The following is a 21,990-nucleotide window of genomic DNA, read 5'->3' as shown; positions in this document are numbered from 1 at the left end:
TTGTTGAGTTGCCTTCTTCCTGCCAGTTCAAAAGCTCAGTCCATTCCCATAGAGGATATATACACTAACCCAGCCACCTGTAACACACAGCTGCCTCAGCCTCCTGAGACAACTGAGGTGCAGCAGCCATGATTGTGTGTAAATCCTGCACATGGGGATGTGCGGAATGTAATGTGTGCAGGAGTGTGCCCCGTACCAAGCAGGCGCCCATAGTTACTGTGCCGAACCTTCCCTCTTGCTGTGGGAAACTCTGTAAAACAAAGCAGAAGAGCAGAAGCAAAGGAAGTTAGTGACCCTGGTAAGATTTGTGTCAGGGTGATGTAACAACGCATGCTGGTTTTCTTAGGTAATGTTAAAAGTGGGCACAGAAAGGACGTTTTTAAGCAGTCATCTTAAGATTGTTTACCGGCATTATAAAAAGAAGTAATTTAGTAAGATAGGGAGCCCTGTTTAATGACATTTTTTTTAAAAAAGGTAACCAGGGTTTTTGGTAGTTTTGTGTGTGGTTTTGCTTGCTTTGCTTTATTGAAATACCATATTAAATGTATTTATTCATTCCATAAATATTTGACCCTGTACAAAATGTCATTTGCTATTATTGGAACTGGAGATGAACTGGAAAGCAAAGTGTGGCCTCTGTCCCTACAACTTTCTTTAATAAAATCATTGTCAAGGAGATGGAGAGGAAAGGAACAGTTGTTGCTCTTGGAGAGGACAGGAGTTCGATTCCCAGCGTCCTCGTGCAGCTCACAACAAACTATAACTCCAGCTCCAGGGAACTAACACTGTCAAGGAAGTGTAACTGTTCGGTGTTGTGGATGGGCAGAAGGTGTTGAGCACTGATGCAAATACAGTAGCATGTAAAAGTCACTAGATGTGGCACAGCATACATATGCACACACATAAATAGAATAAATGCTGACTTGTGTAACTCAGCTGCACACTGTAGGAAAAATCAGTGTGCATCTCATTTCAGAGCAAGCTGTGCGTTCAGGATTGGTGGCCTGGAATGTTGCTAAGCCTTTCTGAGGCCATTTCTTCCATAAGATAGAATAGCAGGGTGCTGTATCCTCGTGTGTATTGAACTGGTCATGCTGGCACCGTTTTGTCTTTTTATTTGAGAGCTCTGAAATTACTGTGAGTTTTGAAACCTAACTTCTCTGTTTCAGTCTGGAACTGAACATGCTTGCCATTTTCTCATTTTTATCTTTCTTCAGAACCATTCTCTGCTTTTATGAATTCTAGAACTGTCCAGCTCTAAGTTCCTTAAACCAAGCTCTCAAGTTCCTTTCTCATTTTGTGTGTGTTATGTGTTTGTTTCCTAAGACAGTCTTGCTGTGTGATCCTGGCCGTCCTCAAACTTGAAGTCCTCCTGCCTTGGACTCCTGAATCCTGGGATTGTTGGCATACTATGGGGCCGCTTAAGGATTATTGTTGTTTCTTCTGCTGTAGCATTTCTGGAAATCTAAAAAAATACTGACTTTTCTGCCTTGAGAGTCTTAGTCACAGTCTTTCCAAGTTCACTTCCTGTTTAGTTTTATCATAATATGAACTGACAGGCACAACACCCTGTCTCACAGATTCAAACATGCCATAGAACCCAATGACTTCTAACTGTTGTCTTTATTTTCTGCCTATTCTTTTTGGCCGTCGTCAGTTTTTTGACCCACCTTACACAGTCACATCAGTTCCCAGCTCCTGCTCAGGGTTGGGTTCAGTTCTGATTTCTCAGTTCTCTTCACTGAGTGTCCTTGAGTCCCTTAAACCTTCCGAATGTTCTTCCTATAGAAAGGCAGGTGTGCTTGTTTTGCCTGCTTCAGAGGGCAATGATAAGCAACGAGATGGATATGAAAGCGTATTATTTCTGACGTAGCATATAAGAGGAAATAATTCTAGCTGGTTTCTAAATCAGTATTACTTGGCTCTGCTCCAGAAACACGGCTGCAAAGACATCCTGAAGAATACACAAATGGGATGTTTTACCAGCAACTCTTTAATAAAATTATTTGTCCTGCCCGTGAGCTATTTGTGTAGATTCAGACTGCTGCGTCTGTGTGGCTCTGTGCCCGTCAGCTAGCCCACCACTCCTCATGCGCGCATTTGCTTCGGAACACTGTGACCTGTTGGTATTTGTTCTGCAGGCCTCAGACATTCAAGCAAGGACGATCCTGCTCACCTGGTCACCACCTTCCAGTCTCATCAATGGGGAAGCGAATGAGACAGCCGTACCGGAGCTCTGCAGTTATGAAATCCTGCTGTCGAGCACTGGGAAGGAAGGGAAATACAGAAGTGTTTATGTGTAGGTGTTTTCTCGTCCTGCTCTTCCCTGTTACATGGGATAATGGGGTGTGATAAAAGGTGTATTACTAATTGTGCTGTACGTTCTTTTTCGCCTGCCACAGAGGGGAAGAAACAAGTGTCACTTTGAATGACCTGAAACCAGCCACAGATTACCATGCAAAGTAAGGACTGTCTTCTTGGCTGTGCTTTTGTTGTTATCGGGAGTGGTTTCCTTTAAAATATAGAATATGCGTTAAACTAAAAATGTGGACTTTAATTTTTGTATTGGAATAATTATCATTTCTCAGTAATCCCAAAACATTTCAACATTGAATTCAAGTTTAAATGTTACAGTAAAGGAAGGGGGATGCTAATTACCCTGTTTGTGGACGAAGGGTTAAAAGGACTCTGTAGACAATGGCTGCAGTATTTGCTTTAGTATTACACACTTGCCCTGCTTCTGGGCTGTTTATACACAGAATCATAAGCAATAATTGTTTACATTTCTGTGTATTACTCTGCATCATGTCTTGGAAAGAGCTGGGGATATTAAGACTCTTGGGATTCTACAGCACTTAATAGAAGCAATTCAGATAATGCCTTCTGGTTTTCTAAGTAGAGTTTGTTAAGTTTTTATTCTCTGTCCTCCCCATCAGGGGCCCAGTTGGAGTCACCCTATTTTTTTAAAAGAACATTTTTCTTAGAAACATTAACATTTTCTGTACTTCCACTCCAAACATCTAACCTAATGTTTTTCAGGCTGGATTGACACTGTTATTGTGTGTGTGTTATAGTCAATATTTTTAAATCAATGAAATAGAATCAAATAGAAGTATCAGCATATTAAGAATATGATTTTGGAATATTATTACTTTTGAAAGTGTGTATGTGTGTGCACATGCGTGCAGAGACATTTCATGTTAACACTTAAAGTATCTTTCTTACTTTGACTTAGAGTAAAATAAAACCCTTGGTTTATGCAGTTTTTAAGGGATACTCTTTACTTCTAGATAATACTTTGGTTTTCTTGGTAGGCTGTTTGAAAGGCACCTTACTACTTGTATATATATAAAGTTGATACTGTTGAAAGTAAAATGGATAAAACTGTTTTATCCCATAGAGTACAGGCAGAATCCAATTCAATAAAGGGAATTCCCTCAGAAGCTGAGAGCTTTACTACCTTGAGCTGTGAACCTGACACACCCAATTCACCGAGGATAGCTAATCGGACCAAGAACTCACTCACCTTGCAGTGGAAGGTAAGAACAGTCTGTAGAGTATTCTAGCTAGACATTTCTTCTGTTTTCCTTTCTCTGCCTTATGTTAAATGCCAATTATATTTGGAGACCAAAAGAGTGTTCAGTTAAGTATCCTCCTGTTCTCATTGTACAATAAAGTAGGTGTTTGCTTTTTAAGCAAACAACTCACTCTTTGTAGCCAAAACCAACTTGTGGGAGAAAAGAGTTGATTTCCTCATAGAGGTTACACTCCTATTATTGAAGGTAATCAGGACAAAAACCATGGAGGAACACTGTTTACTGACTTGCTCCCAGTTCTACCTGCTTAGGGATGGTATCACCACAGTGAATTGGGCCCTCCTACATGAAGTATCAATCAGGAAAATGCTGCATAGATATATCTACAAGCAAATCTATTGACTGGAGTCTCCTATAGATGATTCTTCCTCAGATTGCCTGTGTAAAATCAACAGCGGAAGCTGACAAGAGATGCCCCTCCCATACCGGGGACCTGGGGACTAATAGGAGTCTTTCATGTGTTGGACAAACATTACAACTGACTTCCATCCCCTGTACCCCTCTCTCTTATTTTAAACTTGCTATCCTCCTGTCTCAGTCGTCTGAGGTATAATTACTTTGAAGGCGTCATTTTACCTTCTTATGTCTTGAGTAAAGGTAGAATATGAAGTTGATGTGATAATTCAATGAGTGTTGTGAACTCTGCACATAATGGTCTCCTCCAACTTGGAGGGAAATGGGAAGGTAATCCTCAGGTTATTGAAAATGGACATTCTATCTTCACCCCCCCCCAAAAAAAATTATGAAAAGTCAACATGAGGCTTTAGCAGCTTGATTAAAGCAATCTAGAACAATGAACTCTTGGGAAATGGATATTTACCTCCTCCCTCCTTGCTGCCTGTGTCTTCCACGTCCCTCTGCTATGGAAGAGTTGGGATTCCCAAGATTCTTTTCTTTCCCCCTTCTCATTATGTTCACCTTGAGCCGCTGTTGCTGTGTCAGTCAGTGCTACTCTGACTCACAACATTTAAAATGTTTTAAATCCAGCATGTTAGGAGCCTCAGAGTCAAGTTTCTGCAGATAGAGAGTCGTAAGGAAGTCATGATCTTTTGTTGTACACAAGAGGGTTGAAGTTGTAGGAGGGAAGCTGTGAGAAAGATGAGGGTTCTCATTTCAGTGGTTAAAGGCTGCGGTGCAATGCCAAGGGCCCTCCCCAAATCTGAAAAGATACTGAGTGGCAGTCTGGGGTGATGGCACATTGTGTCTAGCAGCAGGAATCCCAGCACAGCCCTAGCCTGTCTTTCCTTCTGCAGCCTAGCCCTCTGTTCTTTGATATATCACAAAATATTCCATTTACATTGTAAGATGAGTTATAGTAAAAAATGGTTGAAATTTAGCCGGGCGGTGGTGGCGCACGCCTTTAATCCCAGCTCTCGGGAGGCAGAGGTAGGCGGATCTCTGTGAGTTCGAGACCAGCCTGGTCTACAAAGCTAGTTCCAGGACAGGCTCCAAAGCCACAGAGAAACCCTGTCTCGAAAAACCAAAAAAAAAAAAAAAAAAAAATGGTGAAAATTTAAACCTAATGTAATCTCTGGGTAAAAGGAATGTTTCTAAAAATCACAAAAGTTAGAATAGTTCTTGTTAAAGGAGATTCAGAAAAATGTTGATGGCCTCTTGCTTTGTGTTTCTACTTTTATGTGTGTAAGTATTTGCCTGCTTGTATTTATATGTAGTGTTTGTGTCTGGTGCCCCTTAAGGAGAGCATTGGATCCCCTCAACTGGAATTAGGGAAGTTAAGAGCCACCATGTGAGTTCCGGAACCAAACCTGTGTCCCCTGTAAGAGCACCGATTGCTCTTAACCACTGAGCCAGCTCTGTGACCATTTTTAAAGTCTAAGTCATAAAGAACGTCTGTGACATAAAGTAGATTCCTTATTATTTATGATGACTAATTTCTTTTTCTTTTCTTTTTTCCCTTGTTGTTTCAGGCACCCTGTGACAATGGTTCTAAGATCCAAAGCTTTATTTTAGAATGGGATGAGGTAAGCACATTGATTCCTTTTAGTGCTTAAAATTAGGGGTGTATCTTCAGATAAAATGTTTATATCTGTTTTAATTATATATTTTTAAAGAAATTTTTGTCTGAATGGGAAGTAGATGGTAACGTGTTCTTAGAAAATGTAACAAACTGAACTTCCCTATGAAGGAGAATGTGTGTTTTCAATCAACCACCATTGTTTACTGCTCTATTTGGTGGTGTGCATCTGGGAGACTGGGAACTAAACATGAGGCAGACTACAGTCTGATGCAATAGCCAGTGTTATTCAGAGCATGCGACAGTTTATCACCTGAGTAAAGGGTACAGTCAGAAGGACAAGTACATGTGGCAAAGCGTGTCTTTCCATAGAGATACGTAAACAAATAAGAGCAGTGGTAATGAGTAACCTGAAGTGAGCTCACTCCTCTCCATCCCACCTGGGAGGGGCACAAAAACACATTCCCAGAACATCCCATTTTATGGAGGAACAGAGGTCACAAGACTCTTGTTTACTTGTTTTCTCATACTCGGAAATCTTCTCATATAGATTCGTTCATGGACCCTGTTCCAAATCATCATTAAAACAGTCACTTAAGGAGCTGGGAATATAGCTCAGTGGTAGAACTTACCTAGCAAGCATGAGGCAGTGGGTGAACACACACACACACACACACACACACACACACACGAGTCATTTTTCATAATTACCTTAGGAAAAGGCATTATTTATTCCTAATGCCAGCCTTAACAGCAAGATTATTTCTTTCCTATGGCCTGTATAATAAGTTATCATAAACATGATGACTTAAACAACATCTTACAGTTCTAAAAGCCAAAGATATCGTACAGTTTTTACTAGACCAAGAGTTGTTTCTTGCCCTAGCCAGTTTCCTGTGGTCCATGGCTTTGTTGCCGTTCCCTTCCTCTTCTGTCTTATCCTGCCTGCTCGTCTCTGGAGGCTCTCTGTGCTTTCATTTGTGGCTCTTCCAGATAATCCAGGGCGACCCTCTTTCTCAAGTCCCTTAATCTAGTCACACATTTCATCCTGTCACCATGCAAGGTGACATTCAGAGACTAGGGATTCGGTTCTGGGTATCTTTGGCCATCACGACAAGCACAGTGGGCTACAGAGATCAGTGTGATCTTTTTCTGGTAGTTATCCCATTCTGTCTTATCCTATTACTTACAGCAGGCAAAGAGAAGGGGGCAGAGAGAGTGGAAATTCTATTGATAGTGTGGGGATTCAACAGTATATTAAATGAATAATAAAGCATAGTTAAGAAGGTTTTGTTCCAGAAATCCTAAGAGAATTCAGAATAGGGTTGCTTTTGATAGATCTCAAAAAATAAACCACATCCTTTTTTTTTTAATTGAGAAAAGGAAAAAAAAAAAAAAGTTTCCCCCTCCTCCCACCCTTCTTCCCCTCCCCCCACTTCCCCCTCCAGTCCAAAGAGCAGTCAGGGTTCCCTGCCCTGTGGAAAGTCCAAGGTCCTCCCCCCTCCGTCCATGTCTAGGAAGGTGAACATCCAAACTGGCTAGGCTCACACAAAGCCAGAACATGAAGTAGGATCAAAACCCCGTGCCATTGTCCTTGGCTTCTCATCATCCCTCATTGTTCGCCATGTTCAGAGAGTCCGGTTTTATCCCATGCTTTTTCAGTCACAGTCCAGCTGGCCTTGGTGAGCTCCCAATAGATCAGCCCCACTGTCTCAGTGGGTGGGTGCACCCCTCGTGGTCCTGACTTCCTTGCTCATCTTCTCCCTCCTTTCGCTCCTCATTGGGACCTTGGGAGCTCAGTCCAGTGCTCCAGTGTGGGTCTCTGTCTCTATCTCCATCCATCACCAGATGAAGGTTCTATGGTGATATGCAAGATATTCGTCAGTATAAATGATAGGAGGGCATCTGAAAAAGTACAACAAGAATAGAAAGTTAATTCACTATAATAATTTTATACATTATTAAACATGGCATTTCTGATTAAAAAAGCTAAAGATATCATTTTATATTATATTATGAATTTATTTTATTCAAGAAGTTGTAATTAATTTAATGACTTTAAGCTAAGACTGAGGACACAGTCATAGTATCTCAGCTAGAGAGCAGATATCACCGTTTTTCAGAATGTGTATGATTTTGTGCTTGAACCACACAGTAGACCCAGCTAAATACCACTAAAAATAATGACAGTTGAGCCAAACAGCCAGATGCAGACCTTCTTCAGGGAAGAGTCTGTGGCCCCAGCTGCCCTTGACTGAGGCACAAGAGTGGAGGATAGGTGGGAAAAGAGGAGCTTGCTCATTTTATTTCACTCCCAACATTTCTAATCTTCCAGTTGTTCTGAGATGGCCTAACTTTCCTCCCTGTGCTGGATAATTGGGCTCTTGCCCTTTTCTAGACTTTTTCAGTGTTAAATGTAAGCAGCCACTGCTCCAAACCTCTTAAAGACACATGGCAGTGTCTAGGAGGAGGTTAGGGACAGGCTTCAAACTGAGTTAAAGAAAAGTGACCACTTTGTCTACCTGAGAGATCAACCTGTCTCCATAACTACTTGCCCCCAGGGAGATTATAAGGTCCGTACCTTATGATAGCCAGAAATTTATCACTGGCTAAAATACCATATTTAATTCAAGAGGCTGTGCAAGGCTGCTTGAAGAGCTACTTCTGCTCTTAGAATTCTTCACCTGAAGTCAGCCATACATAAGGCACCTAGTATCTCAGTCTTCTCTGAAGATCCATGACAAGTGTATCAGAGTGCTGTTAATGTATACTGTACCAGCTAATAAATATCGCAAAGGAACTGAAGTGCATTTGTCTCTTGATAGTAGTGCATATAAAATATAATAACTAGCCATTTCTCCTAGGGGAAAGGAAATGGAGAATTCTGTCAGTGTTACATGGGCTCACAGAAGCAATTTAAAATTACCAAACTGTCACCAGCAATGGGTTGTAAATTTAGATTATCAGCAAAAAATGACTATGGTATAAGGTAAGACATTTCGTAAAAATATATATGTATATATATTTGACCATCTGGTCAGCTTCATATGTATGATTACCCATTGACAAGTTTGCTTTATTTTGTTAATACCATTATGGTCTAGCAAATCCAGAAGAGAGTGTCTTAGTGACATAGGGGTGACAGAAAAAATTAAATTCAACAATTTTCCAGCCTCAAATATAAATGAAATCTATACATGTCACCCAATAGGCTTTTTTTGTCTTTTGGATTTTTTTATTTTGTTTTGTTTTGTTTTGTTTGTCTTTTTAATCATCAGATGTATACTTTCATAGTTTTGTTTAGAATCTGGTAGGTTCTCTATCTTCAGTGCTCAGTACAAATAGAAAGTTCTTTCTCCCCATTTAATCTTGAAAGGCCCAAATTTCTGTGGTTGATTTGTGAATGAAATAATAAAATCATCTTTAGGGTCAAAAATGGTAAACAAACTGGGCTGGATTAGTGTGGTTCTTAGTTAAGGGATAGTCAGTAAGTGCTACAAGCTGTCATGTCTGGGTTCATTTTCTCTGTTCATAAAGGGTCTCCCTTTGTAGCTCAGCCAATCCTGGACCTTGGACGAGTCCTATTGGAATTCTTTTTACTTTGTTTTATTTTAGAGATTCCGCTGCTCACCTTTATGGGAGTTAGTGATTTAATCACACCATTTGCATTTTTCTACCACATGAAATGGCGTTTATGAGAATTGTCATTTCTGCTTTGTTAGATAGCATGTAGATGTGTGGTTGATGTGTACAGAGAGGGCTTTATGTGTTCTCTTTCCTGCAGACCACTGTGTAGTTTTGGTTTTCACTGACTGGATAAATTCACTTATCAAAGTTTAAAAAATACAAACATAACCTACACATTTGAAAGAATACCAACCTTTTGGTGTCTGACTTGGTTACCTTTAAGACATTTGAAATTCATTCAGTTTTGGTGTTCCAGAGCTTAGACTGTTGCTCAGTGATAGGGCTTTGACTTAGCATGTTCAAGTCAAGGACCTGGATTTTAGCCCCATCACAATAACAGCAACAACAAAACTTAGAAATTTTACTTTGAACAAATACCATTAGTGGGCGTGGAGGCTTTTTATCAATAAAAAATAATGTTTATGCCTTTTTAAAATTCTTCTATTCCAACAGTGATTTTAGTGAAGAGGTCTTATACTACACTTCAGGATGTGCCCCCTCTGTACCTGCTAGTCCTGCACTGACCAAGGCTGGAGTCACGTGGCTGTCCCTACAGTGGAGCAAGCCCTCAGGGACACCATCAGATGAAGGAATTTCTTACATTTTAGAGATGGAGGAGGAAGCCTCAGTAAGTATTAATGTGTAGTTTAAATAAGAGCTGAGGTCATATTGGTGCAACATTAATCCTAATATAGTAGCTGTCACCACAGGAGTTAGTTCCTTCTCCAAGTCATGTCAGACCTTGCTTTGTTCATGCCTAAGCAAGACTGGGAAGGAAGTCTCAAACTCTTGAGTGTGTGAGTGTGTGTGTGTGTGTGTGTGTGTGTGTGTGTGTGTGTGTGTGTGTGTAAGAGGTTTGAGGGTTTGTGACTGCTGAAGTCTATACCTACACTGCCAGGACACGTTGCATCTTCCAGCCAAAGTCAAATGTAGATTGACTTAGAAATAAGGGGGATCGTCCCCACTGTCTTCAGCCTTCTGCATAGAGCAGTTTCAAAGTAGTGCCGCCCTTCTCCACATAACATTCAGTACTGCTTGTCGACATGCTGCAGAAGAGTGAGAGTCACAAGGGAGACTGTGTAATACATACATCCCAAATCTAGTTGCCTGCCTCTGCTGGCCTCTAACCAAGCAAGCTTCGTTTTGAATTAGAATAGGTCACAGCGGCACAGTAGTAAGAATATACTATAAATCTTTACATTGTATACGTTTAAATGGTGAATCATACTATATTTTCAATTGTATCTCCACTTTTGATAATTTTCAACATAGGAGCTAATACGGTTATGAAATATTGTCACTGGGACTTTAAATAACAATATTGAATCCAAGTCGTACCTTAACTCCTAGTGCGGTGAACCATTTATTTCTCCACTTAACACAACTATGTGTTCATTCAGGGCAAAGTAAACATGTTAAATGTTTATGCATGGTTAGTTCTTGTAGCATCTCTTGGAAATTCGGTTCTTAAAATTGCTTTATTGATAGTGAGATTGCCATTGACTCCAACATAATACCTCTCAGCTCTTAAATTTACTGAGACCAAGTAATCTCAATTTTTCTGCAAAAGGTTCTGTAGCATGTTTAGGTTCAGTCACTCAAGGCAGAAGAAATCAAGATGAGAATTCCATTCGCACACAATCAGAGGTGAAGACAAACCCAGGGCTTCATGTAGCTGTTTTTCCTCATTGTTCTACAATTAAATATTTGATGATAACTGTTTTCTCTTTCCAGGGGTACGGTTTTAAGCCTAAATATGATGGCGAAGATCTTTCTTACACAGTAAAAAATCTGAGACGCAGTACAAAGTATAAATTTAAGGTAAATTTTAAAAGTCCATTAAGAGATGTATTTCTTCTTTTTATTGTTCTTCTTAAGTTAAAAGCAAGTACATACTTCCATTGTGTATTCCTTTGGTTTTAAATGTTAAGTAATTCTATCTTTTCTGGTGGGCATTTCTGTCTTTTAACTTTTGTGTTATAATAATACTTCTCAAACTTCATGTACTTATATTCAAAACCAGCTTTAACATTTTGTGTAATGTGATAAACATATTTAAATAGGCATGTGAAAACATACCCAGTACAGTTTGCCATGTCGTGCTGGACAGACCATTATATACTGTTACTGATAAACCCGCAAAGGAGGTCAATATCTACCAGTTTCTTAATTGCAAAGTTGTTCTTTGCCCTTTGGCTGGGCATTTTGTGAGTACTGTGTCCTATGCAAACACTGTGTTCCTTACCAGGGTTTCATACTCGTTTTAGCGCCCTTTGGTGACTCTTGCCTCAGTCTGTTCTTGCTGTGATTGATACTGCTAAGTGGTGATGTTTTCACCATATAGTTCTCCCTTGTATTGCTTGCTTGCTTGCTTGCTTGAGGCAGTGACAAACTTGGAAGCTTCTGGAATTTCTCTTTCCTCCTCTGGTATCATTTTAGGATATATTTTGGCTTTTTAACTTGCTCGGCACTTGAATAATTTAATAATTAGAGTTAATAGAAACAAACCTAAAATTATAATTCAATGCTTATTAGTTGATAACTTAAACATCGATATTTTTCTACCAGAGCTCATTTAATCAAATCATTTAAGATAAATGATAGAGGGCATTATAAATAGCTTTCATTATTAAAAAGCAAACATAAATTTTGGTATTCTGTCAAAATGCTTAAAAAAAGAACCTCAATAATAGGAAATTTAATTTATATAATTAAAATGTTATTTGTTTTGTCTTATTTTATAAAGGTTTATTTAAAAATCTAATGACTCTGGGTCATTTCATTTTCCAAATACAGCTTCATATTTGTAAGCTTTATAAAATACCAAGGAAGTGTGTGCTTTGAGTCCAGTTTTCATAGTGATGCTGTCGCGCAGTTGAGGTCTTAGTCATGATTGTACCAACAGGTTTTTTAAGGAGGACAGTACCAGTACCTTTTATAATTTTCTAATTTATTAAATTCTTAGAATGCTAACTATTCTATAATTACCACTGACCACATAAGCAGACACACATAGATGTGTGTTGAATTCTTCACTGGTTTAGTATATAAAGCAAATTTCTATTTGAAACTTCCACTGTAGCATTTACTTCCAAATGGCAAGGGAGAGGAGCTAGCCAAATAGTTTATTTGCCTATTCCAAGTGACAGGCTTCAGATGGAGAGCATATTCCCAGGTCTCCTCTTTCATACATGAACATCACTGGGTCATAGAAGGGTATGTGTGGGCTCACTAACAAATGACAAGGAGGGAGCTGCCATCAAAGCTCAGCAGACATTCAGTATCATCTTGTCCCGTCCCTCTACTAAGTCAGGAACTTGCAAAGGCTGTGTACTAGCTGCCCAGCTGTTGTCAGTGCTGAAATGTGAGGTCTCCTAACCCTGGAGCAAGAGAAAACACTAGGAAATGCAAAATGACCCCTGCATGAAGTTCTATCTACTCAGCCTTTATTTTTAATCTGCCATGTGCTTGGGAACTTGCCAAGGGGTTTTGAATCATTAAATCCTTTTTTTTAAAAAAAATTTTTTTTTGGTCGTCTTTCTTATTTTTTTTGTTTTTTTTTTTTATTAAGAAAGAAAAAAAAATTTTCCGCCTCCTCCCAGCCTCCCACTCCTCCCACTCTCCCCCCCTCCCAACCTCCCCCCCTCCCAACCTGCCCCCCCTCCTCTCCCCCTCCCTCTCGAGTCTGAAGAGCAGTCAGGGTTCCCTGCCCTGTGGAAAGTCCGAAGTCCTCCCCCCTCCATCCTGGTCTAGGAAGGTGAACATCCAAACTGGCTAGGCCCCCACAAAGCCAGAACAAGAAGCAGGATCAAAACCCAGTGCCATTGTCCTTGGCTTCTCAGCAGCCCTCATTGTCCGCCATATTCAGAGAGTCCGGGTTTATCCCCTGCTTTTCGATTCACAGTCCAGCTGGCATTGGTGAGCTCCCAATAGATCAGCCCCACTGTCTCCGTGGGTGGTTGCACCCCTCTTGGTCCTGACTTCCTTGCTCGTCTTTCTTTCATAACTTGATGCTGCAAACTCTTCTCTCAGGAAATTCTATCAAAATAAAATCTTAATACTTATTTTTAAAATCCTGGAATACTGAGGATATTACAGACATTTGTTTAAATACACTTCTTCAGGCACTGATTTCGTAACATATTGTCATAGGAAGCAGTAAGAGCATGCTTAACATAAAATCCTAGAGCTTGGCCCTGAGGATAGTGCTGGGACATATACAGTAGTGATAGACAGTTAAGACTCTGTACATCTTTTCAAATAGTAGATTGAAACAAAACAGCAACAGCAAACGAGGCTTTGCCACCAGGCTTCTAGAAAATTGGATTTCTGGAAACAGTTTCTCTAGTAGTGAGGCTCCTAAACGTGGGGCGCTTTGACCTGGAGCCTGACACTTTTGCTGTAGCAGCTGCTTGTTTGTGAAGCAGTTGGAGAGAAGTCGGTTAATTCCCATCTACAGTAGTAGGTTTTCCCTGAACCAAAAGAAAGTGCAGGGCCAGGTGGAGTCAGTGCACATTCTGCCAGACCTTTAAAGAAGTAATGCCAGTATTTCTCAAATTAATCTGCAAAATAGAGACTTGGGGAGCATTTTATGATCATAATCATTTTATGAAGCTACTATTACCTTCACACCAAAACCGCACAGATATCCAAGAAAAAAGAAAATTATATTCTTTATGAACATATATGCAAAGAATCTGAATAAAACACATGCAAACTCAATTCAAGAACACATCAAAAATTTATCCAGCATAATCAAGCTGATTCTATCCCAGAGATGCAACTATAGTGCAGCATACATGTATTGATAAATGTAATCCACCATATAAACAGACTGAAAGACAAAGACCACATGATCATTACATACAGAAAAGTCCTTTGACAAAACCCAACACACCTTCATGATAAAAGTTCTGAAGGGGACTAGGCATTCAAGGGACATACCCTAACATAATAAAGGCAATTTGTAACAATCCCACAGGCAACATCACCATAAACAGAGAAACATAAAGCATTTCCACTGAAAATAGGAACAAGAGTAGTGTGTCTGCTTTCTCCATACTTACTCAGTTCAGTGCTTGAGGTCGTAACTAGAGCAACAAGACAACCGAAGGAGATCCAAGGGGTACAAGTAAGGAAGAAAAGAAGTCAACTGACATACACTGAGGGAAGAAACATGAGCAAAGGAGACTTCAAAGCCTGGCGCCACCGTGGCACCTTCCTCCAAGGCCACATCTCCTAATGGTGCCACTCCCTTTGGGGACCATTCATTTCAGCCCACCACACAAAGAGTAACTCTCTGTTCTCATCACAGGTCATTGCTTATAACTCAGAAGGTAAAAGCAACCCCAGTGAAGTAGTGGAATTCAGTACCTGCCCTGATAAACCAGGAGTACCTGTGAAACCCTCAGTTAAAGGGAAGATACACTCACACGGCTTTAAAATTACATGGGGTAAGATGTTCCTGTTTTATTTTGTGCTTGATTAAAATAAATAGGAATTTTTTCTTTGTTTGTAAATTTTAAGAGCAGTGTAGACCGCCCTCGTGAAAGTATTGGGGTGCCTTTTGCTAGAAATTTACTACGTTCATCCTTAGAAGGAGAAGAAAAGATATAAGGAGCTAGTTCAAACTCCATGTTCCTTTTTTGTGGGTGTTATGTCTAGGTGGATAAATTATTGTTACATCCAGCCGTGCTCAAACAGTGGTCCTTCCCATGAATTGTTAAGGTGTTGTACCAGCCTATGGGATGAAAGGCCAGACTCACAGGAAGTCGTTCAGAAGACAGGGATATTGTTGATGGACACAATTTCCTGAGTTTGTGTTTTCTCATGAAAAGCACAAGTTATGTCATTTGAATCCACCGGTTTACCATAAAGATGCATTTGGTTTCCTGTTAAGTTTGCAGCAAGCTGTTGGTGCCAGTTCTTGATAACACTGTGGTTGTGGTGTTTGGGTGACCACACTAACTCAGGGTATTCAGATAAGAAGTAGGTCCTCCATTGAGGATCCATCTCTGGAAAGCTATGGGTACACAGATCCTAACCAGGTTTGGTACTAAAAGAACTGGGGAACCCCTGTGAGAGGACGAACAGGGACAGCTCTGTGTGAAAAAAAAGATGCTGGCCTTGGAGTCAGCTGCACCCGAGTCATCTTAGCGCTCAAAAAAAGAAAAGAACAACAACAAAAACTGAGTTTATACACAAGATGAGTGGAACAGCAGAGAGTGTGCACACTCGATCATGGGCTGGAGACACAGTTAAGGAAGCCACCATATTACAAATATCTACAAATTTCAACCTCCATTTGACTCTAAAGTGAATGGAACATTGTGCAGCCACTAAAGTTTATTGAAGAGCCAACTTTATAAATGTGGGCAGATAGGGTGTGTTAATTGAAAAGTGGTGACCACAGTGCAGACAAAGGATGTGCAAATAAGAGATAGTTACAGTGTTGCAGGTGATTCTTTCCCTTCCACAATCCTGCCTTCAAGGTATTCTGTGTACTGGTGTTTTCTGTGTTTTCAGACTATCACTTTTGTTTTTAATAGATCCACCAAAAGACAATGGAGGAGCACCCATCAATAAGTACGTAGTGGAGATGGCGGAAGGTTCTAATGGTAAGCATCGCTGGTGAAGGTGACCGACAGGTTTGCTCCAGTGAATGAGCCTCGACTCTTCCAGGCTTTGCGCTGTATTTGCTGCCGTGCAAATGTTTTTCTTGATGTGTTGGTGATGGTGGTGTTTGTAACAGCTGATTATGGCCAGTATGATGCACTTCAGATTATGACCTCAGATGTCAGCCTACTATCTACCTCTGTTTTTAGACTTACACTATTTTTCTTTTTTCATTTGTTTATATTGTGCCATCCTAGCATGTCCAGACTGATCTTTAGATACTGTGTATTTAGTGTTTTTATTAAAGAGTAGTTTACTAAATTAGGTTTACACCCACATGCACCAGAGGAAAAGTATTGTCTGAAAGTTAGCTCCAATTAAGGTCTTTATGACAAATAAGCTTTATGCTTGGAGTCACCTGCACATCAGTTTTTATTTCTGTAAAGTGACCTGTTTACTGAAAAGAAAGGCCTTACAATTATGATTAAGTGTGCTATGATGCTGATTCTTTATCCTCTTTGTTATATTATTATTGGACCAGTAAACACATTTAATATGCTTAATTAAAAGCAAATTACTAAGCTCAGCCAAAGGCTATACAGAGATATTTCAGTTCAACAAAACCATGCTGATTTGTCTGGAAGGCTTCTTGCATGAAGAAAATTAAATCATTTCCAGGCTTAAAATGTTCCCAGTAGGTTACATAAACACTTAGTGAAGCCTGAGATACCTACCCTGTCAGTTATACCAAAACATTAAACATTACCTTGTAGCTGATTGCACACAATCCTGCACTTTTCAGGAAACAAGTGGGATATGATCTACAGTGGCGCCACCAGGGAACATCTTTGTGACCGGCTGAATCCAGGCTGCTGCTACCGCTTACGCGTTTACTGCATTAGTGACGGAGGGCAGAGTGCGGTAATGCTTATGTGTAGACTTGTTTATGCTTTTATATGGACCAGATGGGACAGGGTCAGCATTTCCTGCCTCTTTGTTAATATTTGTGTACAGATGTGGAACAGTAACTCCTGGAACCCGAGTGGCTAGTATTACTGTTCCCAGAATATCCCAACAGAATATTTCACTCTTAGTGTATTTAGGTAAATTTTTGGGTGATATTTGACACCCATATCCAGCAGAAATTGAAATTGATACTGTTTCCTGCTCTATAAATTATGTGTCAGGAGAAACCATAAACTGAACACAGATATAATATTTGAATATTTTAGAAAAGCTAGCCATTTTGTTATGATTGTTAAGAGACTCAGTAGCCAGGAGTTTAATTCTAGCACTAGAAAGGGAGAGGCAGATGGATTCTTGGGTTTGAGGCCAGCCTTGTTTACAGAGTGAGTTCCAGGAGAGCCAGTACAACATGGAGAAATCTTGTCATAGAAAAAAACAGAGAAAGAGACTCACTCAGTAACTAAAGTTGTATTTATCCCATCCCAATTCTGAGGACAGTTCTAGAGCCTGGTTCAGTTTGAGTATATCCAGCATCTTCATTCAGTTAAACTCATTCAATCCCAGCATTTCTTGTGGGTCAGTAATTGAGTGAGGGTGTTTCCAATCAGACACTCTGGCTGCCTGTTTGGGCTGGCCACATGGTAGTCCTGCTGTCTGAGCACTCAGGCTTCTCCTTTGAATCTGCTTTTAGGCCAAAACAGCAGCATTTGAGCTCTGTGTGGAAACGTTCCCTCCCATGTTTAAGTCACTTCAAACCACAGAGTCACTTAGTACTCCCCACTCCCTGCCGCAGTGCTTGCTTCAGTTCCCGTCTGTGTTTTTCACTTACTAAGTTTTGGGGGAGCATCCTGAAGCATGTCAGGGGCCCTGGCCCAGGCATGAACTACAAGCAACTCCAGTAGTTAGGCTAAGTGTATCAAGGGGAGGCGGGTCCTCCTCGAGGATTTGGATAGCACACCGAGTGCCTGTGCTCTGTGCTCACTCACACCTTCCTGTTCTTCACTCCTTGGCAGGCAATACATCCAGGAACCTGCTGTATTTTTGATGAATTTAATCAAAAACATCTTACTGGAACATTCATAATGATTTTTTTTTTTTTTTTGTTTTTCGAGACAGGGTTTCTCTGTGGTTTTCGAGCCTGTCCTGGAACTAGCTCTTGTAGACCAGGCTGGTCTCGAACTCACAGAGATCCACCTGCCTCTGCCTCCCAAGTGCTGGGATTAAAGGCGTGCGCCACCACCGCCCGGCCATAATGATATTTTTCAAGTGGAATTTTACATAATAAAAACACTCCTGTTAGACATGGAAGTATTGTGAAGTGAGAGGGAGTCCTGCCCCACAGGCTTGTGGTGCAGTGTCCCCTGTTAGCCATTGAGAAAGCTCCCTGGTAGTAAAGGTCTAACTTGGTGCTAGAACACTTTTTTTCTGTAGAAGAGACCTTCCTGAGTCTGCAGAACCATCCAGAGAATAAAGGAAAATCTCCCTGCATTTAAGAACAACAAACATAAGTATCAAAAATTCTTTTCTAGTGTGTGGTTGAAGCATTCTTCCATAGAATGAATGCCTGTCTGAAAAAAAGGTTGAACAAATAGTATGTGTTTTAAAAGAATGTATATAGCTTAGAAATAGGATGATTCATGTTAACGTAAAATCAATGCTGGGGCTTGTAGCTTTTCACAGTAAGGTGCTTTGCCTGTCATTTGTAAGGCCCTGGGTTCAAGCTCTGTCCCATAAAGAGTAAATGAAAACACTTTATAATAGGAACCAAATGCAACACTGAATAGAAAGGTACTATATATTAGAGAAACTTACCTGGTTATAGAATTGTTTTAGAGGAATAAAATATGCTGACCTTTAGGTTAAAATACAGTTTAAAAAAACTGAATATTAATCTCCAAAAAACAATAAGGAACGAAATAGTTATACTGTCAACAGCCTAGGACAGAAAGTTTTTAGTTGCTATTGTCTTTGATATTTCATTTGTTTTACTTCCTAATTACTAAAAGGATTTGCTCTTTTTTCAACTTGTTTTTTAAATAGTAGTTATAGTATATGTCTTTTGTCTATAAAAGTATATAAATGATTTAATAAGGCTTGATTCTATTCAGAACCTTACTTCTTTCAGGCAATAATAAAGTACAATTTCATGCTGTTGGTACAGTTTTTGTGTTGTGTTACTGTCCTTTATCAAAGCAATCTGATTGGTTGTTTAGGGCATCTCTTTTTGATTTTGCTTTTGTTTTGGCAGGTCTCTGAATCCTTGCTTGTGCAGACTCCAGCTGTGCCTCCTGGCCCATGCCTCCCCCCCAGGTTGCAGGGTAGACCCAAAGCAAAAGAAATACAGTTACGATGGGGTAATTTCCATTTGGTAATGAATTATAATGAAATTAGAACCAAAAGTATTCTTCCTGTTAAAAGACCTAAATCTCTCCACCCTTAGGACCTCCTCTAGTCGATGGTGGAGCACCCATCTCCTGTTATGCAGTGGAAATGAGTCCTGCAGAAAAAGACGAGCCCAGAGACGTTTACCAAGGATCTGAAGTGGAGTGTACCGTGAGCAGCCTTCTTCCTGGAAAGACGTACAGCTTCAGACTCCGAGCAGCCAACAGAATGGGGGTGAGGGACCTGCAGGCTCAGGCATCGCTCAAGTGTGTTTCATCACATATCAAGCCATTTTGTGTTAATAAGTTCCTAGTGATAAATAAGAGATCCTGTGCCCTATAACTTGCCTTGCTGTCTTTGTACTTTCAAGCCTCAGTTAGTTTGTGGCACTTGAAGAGCGTTGTGGTTTCCTTCAGGGGGTGTTGAAAAACCTGTTTGCATGGTCACTAAACTGGTTTTATGGAGCACTTAGTCTTCATTGCATACCAGATGTGATTCTTGCTTTGCCTCATGGGAAAATGCTAATATTTAAACATTTCTGGCTTATTTATTTAAAACATGCTCCATGTATATATAGATAATTCCATAAAATGAGCCAAAGTGGTGATAACCCCACTTTGCAGCCAGTGACCCTGGGGCTCGGCGAGTGTGCTCCACACCACTGTGATGCCCTCCCCTCTTCATTATTGCAGATTCCTGGAGACAAAGCAATTGCTTAGATGTGTGCCACCTTTTTTTTTTTAACTATTCCATAATTTTTTTTTTTTTTGAAATGTAAGCTGACAGGTCCCTTTATCACAGTACTGCAGACTTCGGTGAGCTGTGTTTTGTCTTATATCCTGTCTCTAGCTGAACAACAGTTTTACCTGTGAGCATATTTAAGTATTGTGATTGTGTTGCTTGCAGCAGTCCTTATTGAAGCTGCTACTGTCCACAGCCTTATGGCTGCAGGTCACTGTAGCGGACTCAGTACCGTGTCTTCTTTATTTGCCGAGTTTTACTAGTTTGTCAGAATGACTTTAGATATTTGCTCTGTTGCTTCCATTACATGCCCATTTTGACTCTGCCACTTCAGATTTTAAGATAAAATTGATGCCTGCCATCTCCTAGGCCTTTATTTGGTACCTGTCTTCAATTCTCACATAATTTCTTCTTAATCCACCTACCTAATTTACTGATGCCCTGATCTTTTTGGAAAAAAAGCAGTTCATGAAGGAAATAAAGGGTTTGGCGAGAGAAAGTATAGCAAATGAAACTTAAAATTCCCCATCTACTTCCACGGTTGTTAGATCAATGAAAATGCCTGTAGAGTTATTATCAAATTAATTTCTGTTGACTCTTTAACTACAGTTTTCTTTTCAGTGAACATTTAAGGATGAAAAAGGAAAATTATGTTCTGCTTGTTTTTTAGTTTGGACCATTTTCAGAAAAATATGATGTCACTACAGCTCCTGGGCCACCAGACCAGTGCAGACCCCCTCAAGTGACATGCAGATCTGCGACTTGTGCACAAGTGAATTGGGAGGTATTGTAATTCCCACTGGTCTCCCTAGGTTCCTAAGTGATTGGAGTAGTGCGCAGAAGAGAATAAAGCTCAACCCCCTTCCTGCTCCTTCAGTTACTATGTGAAGAGTGAGTCCTGGGTAAACCGCTTGGTGAAAGGGAGCTAAGTGTGTGAGTAAGGAGTGCTTGCTCCTAAGAGTTTAGACTCATAGTATACTGTTTTTCCAAAGGCTGTGTTTCCTTGCTGAATATTCCACCCAGCAGTGAACTCTGACAAAGTTCATAAGATTTGGTATACTGCTACTTCTCTCAAATTCATTATCACCAGTGTATTTACTGTATGTTGTAATTGGTCAGTAATGATAATCATAATTTCAATTTCCTTTGAAATTTAATGATGAAAATATTTGTGTAAGTTGACATTTATACAAATTATTTTCAAGTTGTCTTCAAATTATTTTTTTTAATTTACCTAATTTTTTGTCTGAGATACTCTGACTCATTCCTTCTGGTATGAGGCAGTTATATTTTTAACCATTCGGATAGTTTTAATGAATAAAAATGTAAAGTTGTACACTGTTGATTGTGTTTAGATGTTTTAAATACATTCAGAAGCAGTTCTGTTTTTACTGTGTTAGAGGAGAGAACATTTTTGCTCCAAAGCTATTTAATGTGCAGACTAAGAAACTATCCTTTCTTGAAGACTCCTTCGATTAACGGAGCTGATGTCACAGAGTACCGGCTGGAATGGGGAGGAGTAGAAGGAAGCATGCAGATATGTTACTGTGGGCCTGGCCTCAGCTGTGAACTAAAAGGACTCTCGCCAGCTACTGCCTATTACTGCAGAGTCCAGGTAGGTGACGCCGGTGCCTCAGCACACACTCTGTCCAGAGTCTTCTGCTCGGAGGCCACGGTCACAGTCAGGTCTCTGTTAACCTCACTTTATTCACTTGCAGGCTATGAGTGTTGTGGGCGCAGGGCCTTTCAGTGAAGTTGTAGCCTGTGTGACTCCGCCCTCAGTTCCTGCCATTGTGACTTGTCTTCAGGAAGTCAGTGATGACGATATAGAGAGTCCCCATTACTCCCCTTCTACATGCCTTGCAATCAGCTGGCAAGAGCCTTACAACCACGGTTCAGAAATCCTTGCCTACAGCATTGACCTTGGAGATAAACAGCCCTTGACAGTGGGGAAGGTGACAAGCTATGTCATAGACGGTTTGCAGCCGGATACAACATACAGGTACACCCCTAAGTCTATGTGTATGT

At 40.3% G+C, this 21,990-nt stretch overlaps 1 protein-coding gene across 6 annotated transcripts in view; it reads left to right on the top strand.

Moving 5' to 3' along the window:
- Fndc3a (fibronectin type III domain containing 3A) overlaps positions 1-21,990 on the top strand; it is a 136,415-nt gene that overhangs the window by 103,670 nt on the left and 10,755 nt on the right. For all 6 annotated transcript variants that reach the window (XM_026783167.1, XM_026783165.1, XM_005355605.2 and 3 more), the window contains 15 exons: positions 2,142-2,299; positions 2,403-2,462; positions 3,401-3,539; positions 5,525-5,578; positions 8,436-8,560; positions 9,712-9,886; positions 10,993-11,079; positions 14,573-14,711; positions 15,807-15,875; positions 16,676-16,794; positions 19,088-19,193; positions 19,280-19,455; positions 20,633-20,746; positions 21,428-21,577; positions 21,681-21,964. In XM_026783167.1, the coding sequence (XP_026638968.1) occupies positions 2,142-2,299; positions 2,403-2,462; positions 3,401-3,539; positions 5,525-5,578; positions 8,436-8,560; positions 9,712-9,886; positions 10,993-11,079; positions 14,573-14,711; positions 15,807-15,875; positions 16,676-16,794; positions 19,088-19,193; positions 19,280-19,455; positions 20,633-20,746; positions 21,428-21,577; positions 21,681-21,964 (1,955 nt within the window). The remainder of the gene's footprint in view (positions 1-2,141; positions 2,300-2,402; positions 2,463-3,400; positions 3,540-5,524; positions 5,579-8,435; positions 8,561-9,711; positions 9,887-10,992; positions 11,080-14,572; positions 14,712-15,806; positions 15,876-16,675; positions 16,795-19,087; positions 19,194-19,279; positions 19,456-20,632; positions 20,747-21,427; positions 21,578-21,680; positions 21,965-21,990) is intronic.

Source organism: Microtus ochrogaster, chromosome 17 (genome assembly GCF_000317375.1).
Source record: "Microtus ochrogaster isolate Prairie Vole_2 chromosome 17, MicOch1.0, whole genome shotgun sequence".
In the NCBI taxonomy this organism is placed as follows: Eukaryota; Metazoa; Chordata; class Mammalia; order Rodentia; family Cricetidae; genus Microtus; species Microtus ochrogaster.
The sequence above is the reverse complement of the archived record's forward strand: the minus strand, read 5'-3'. Positions and strand labels throughout refer to the sequence as shown.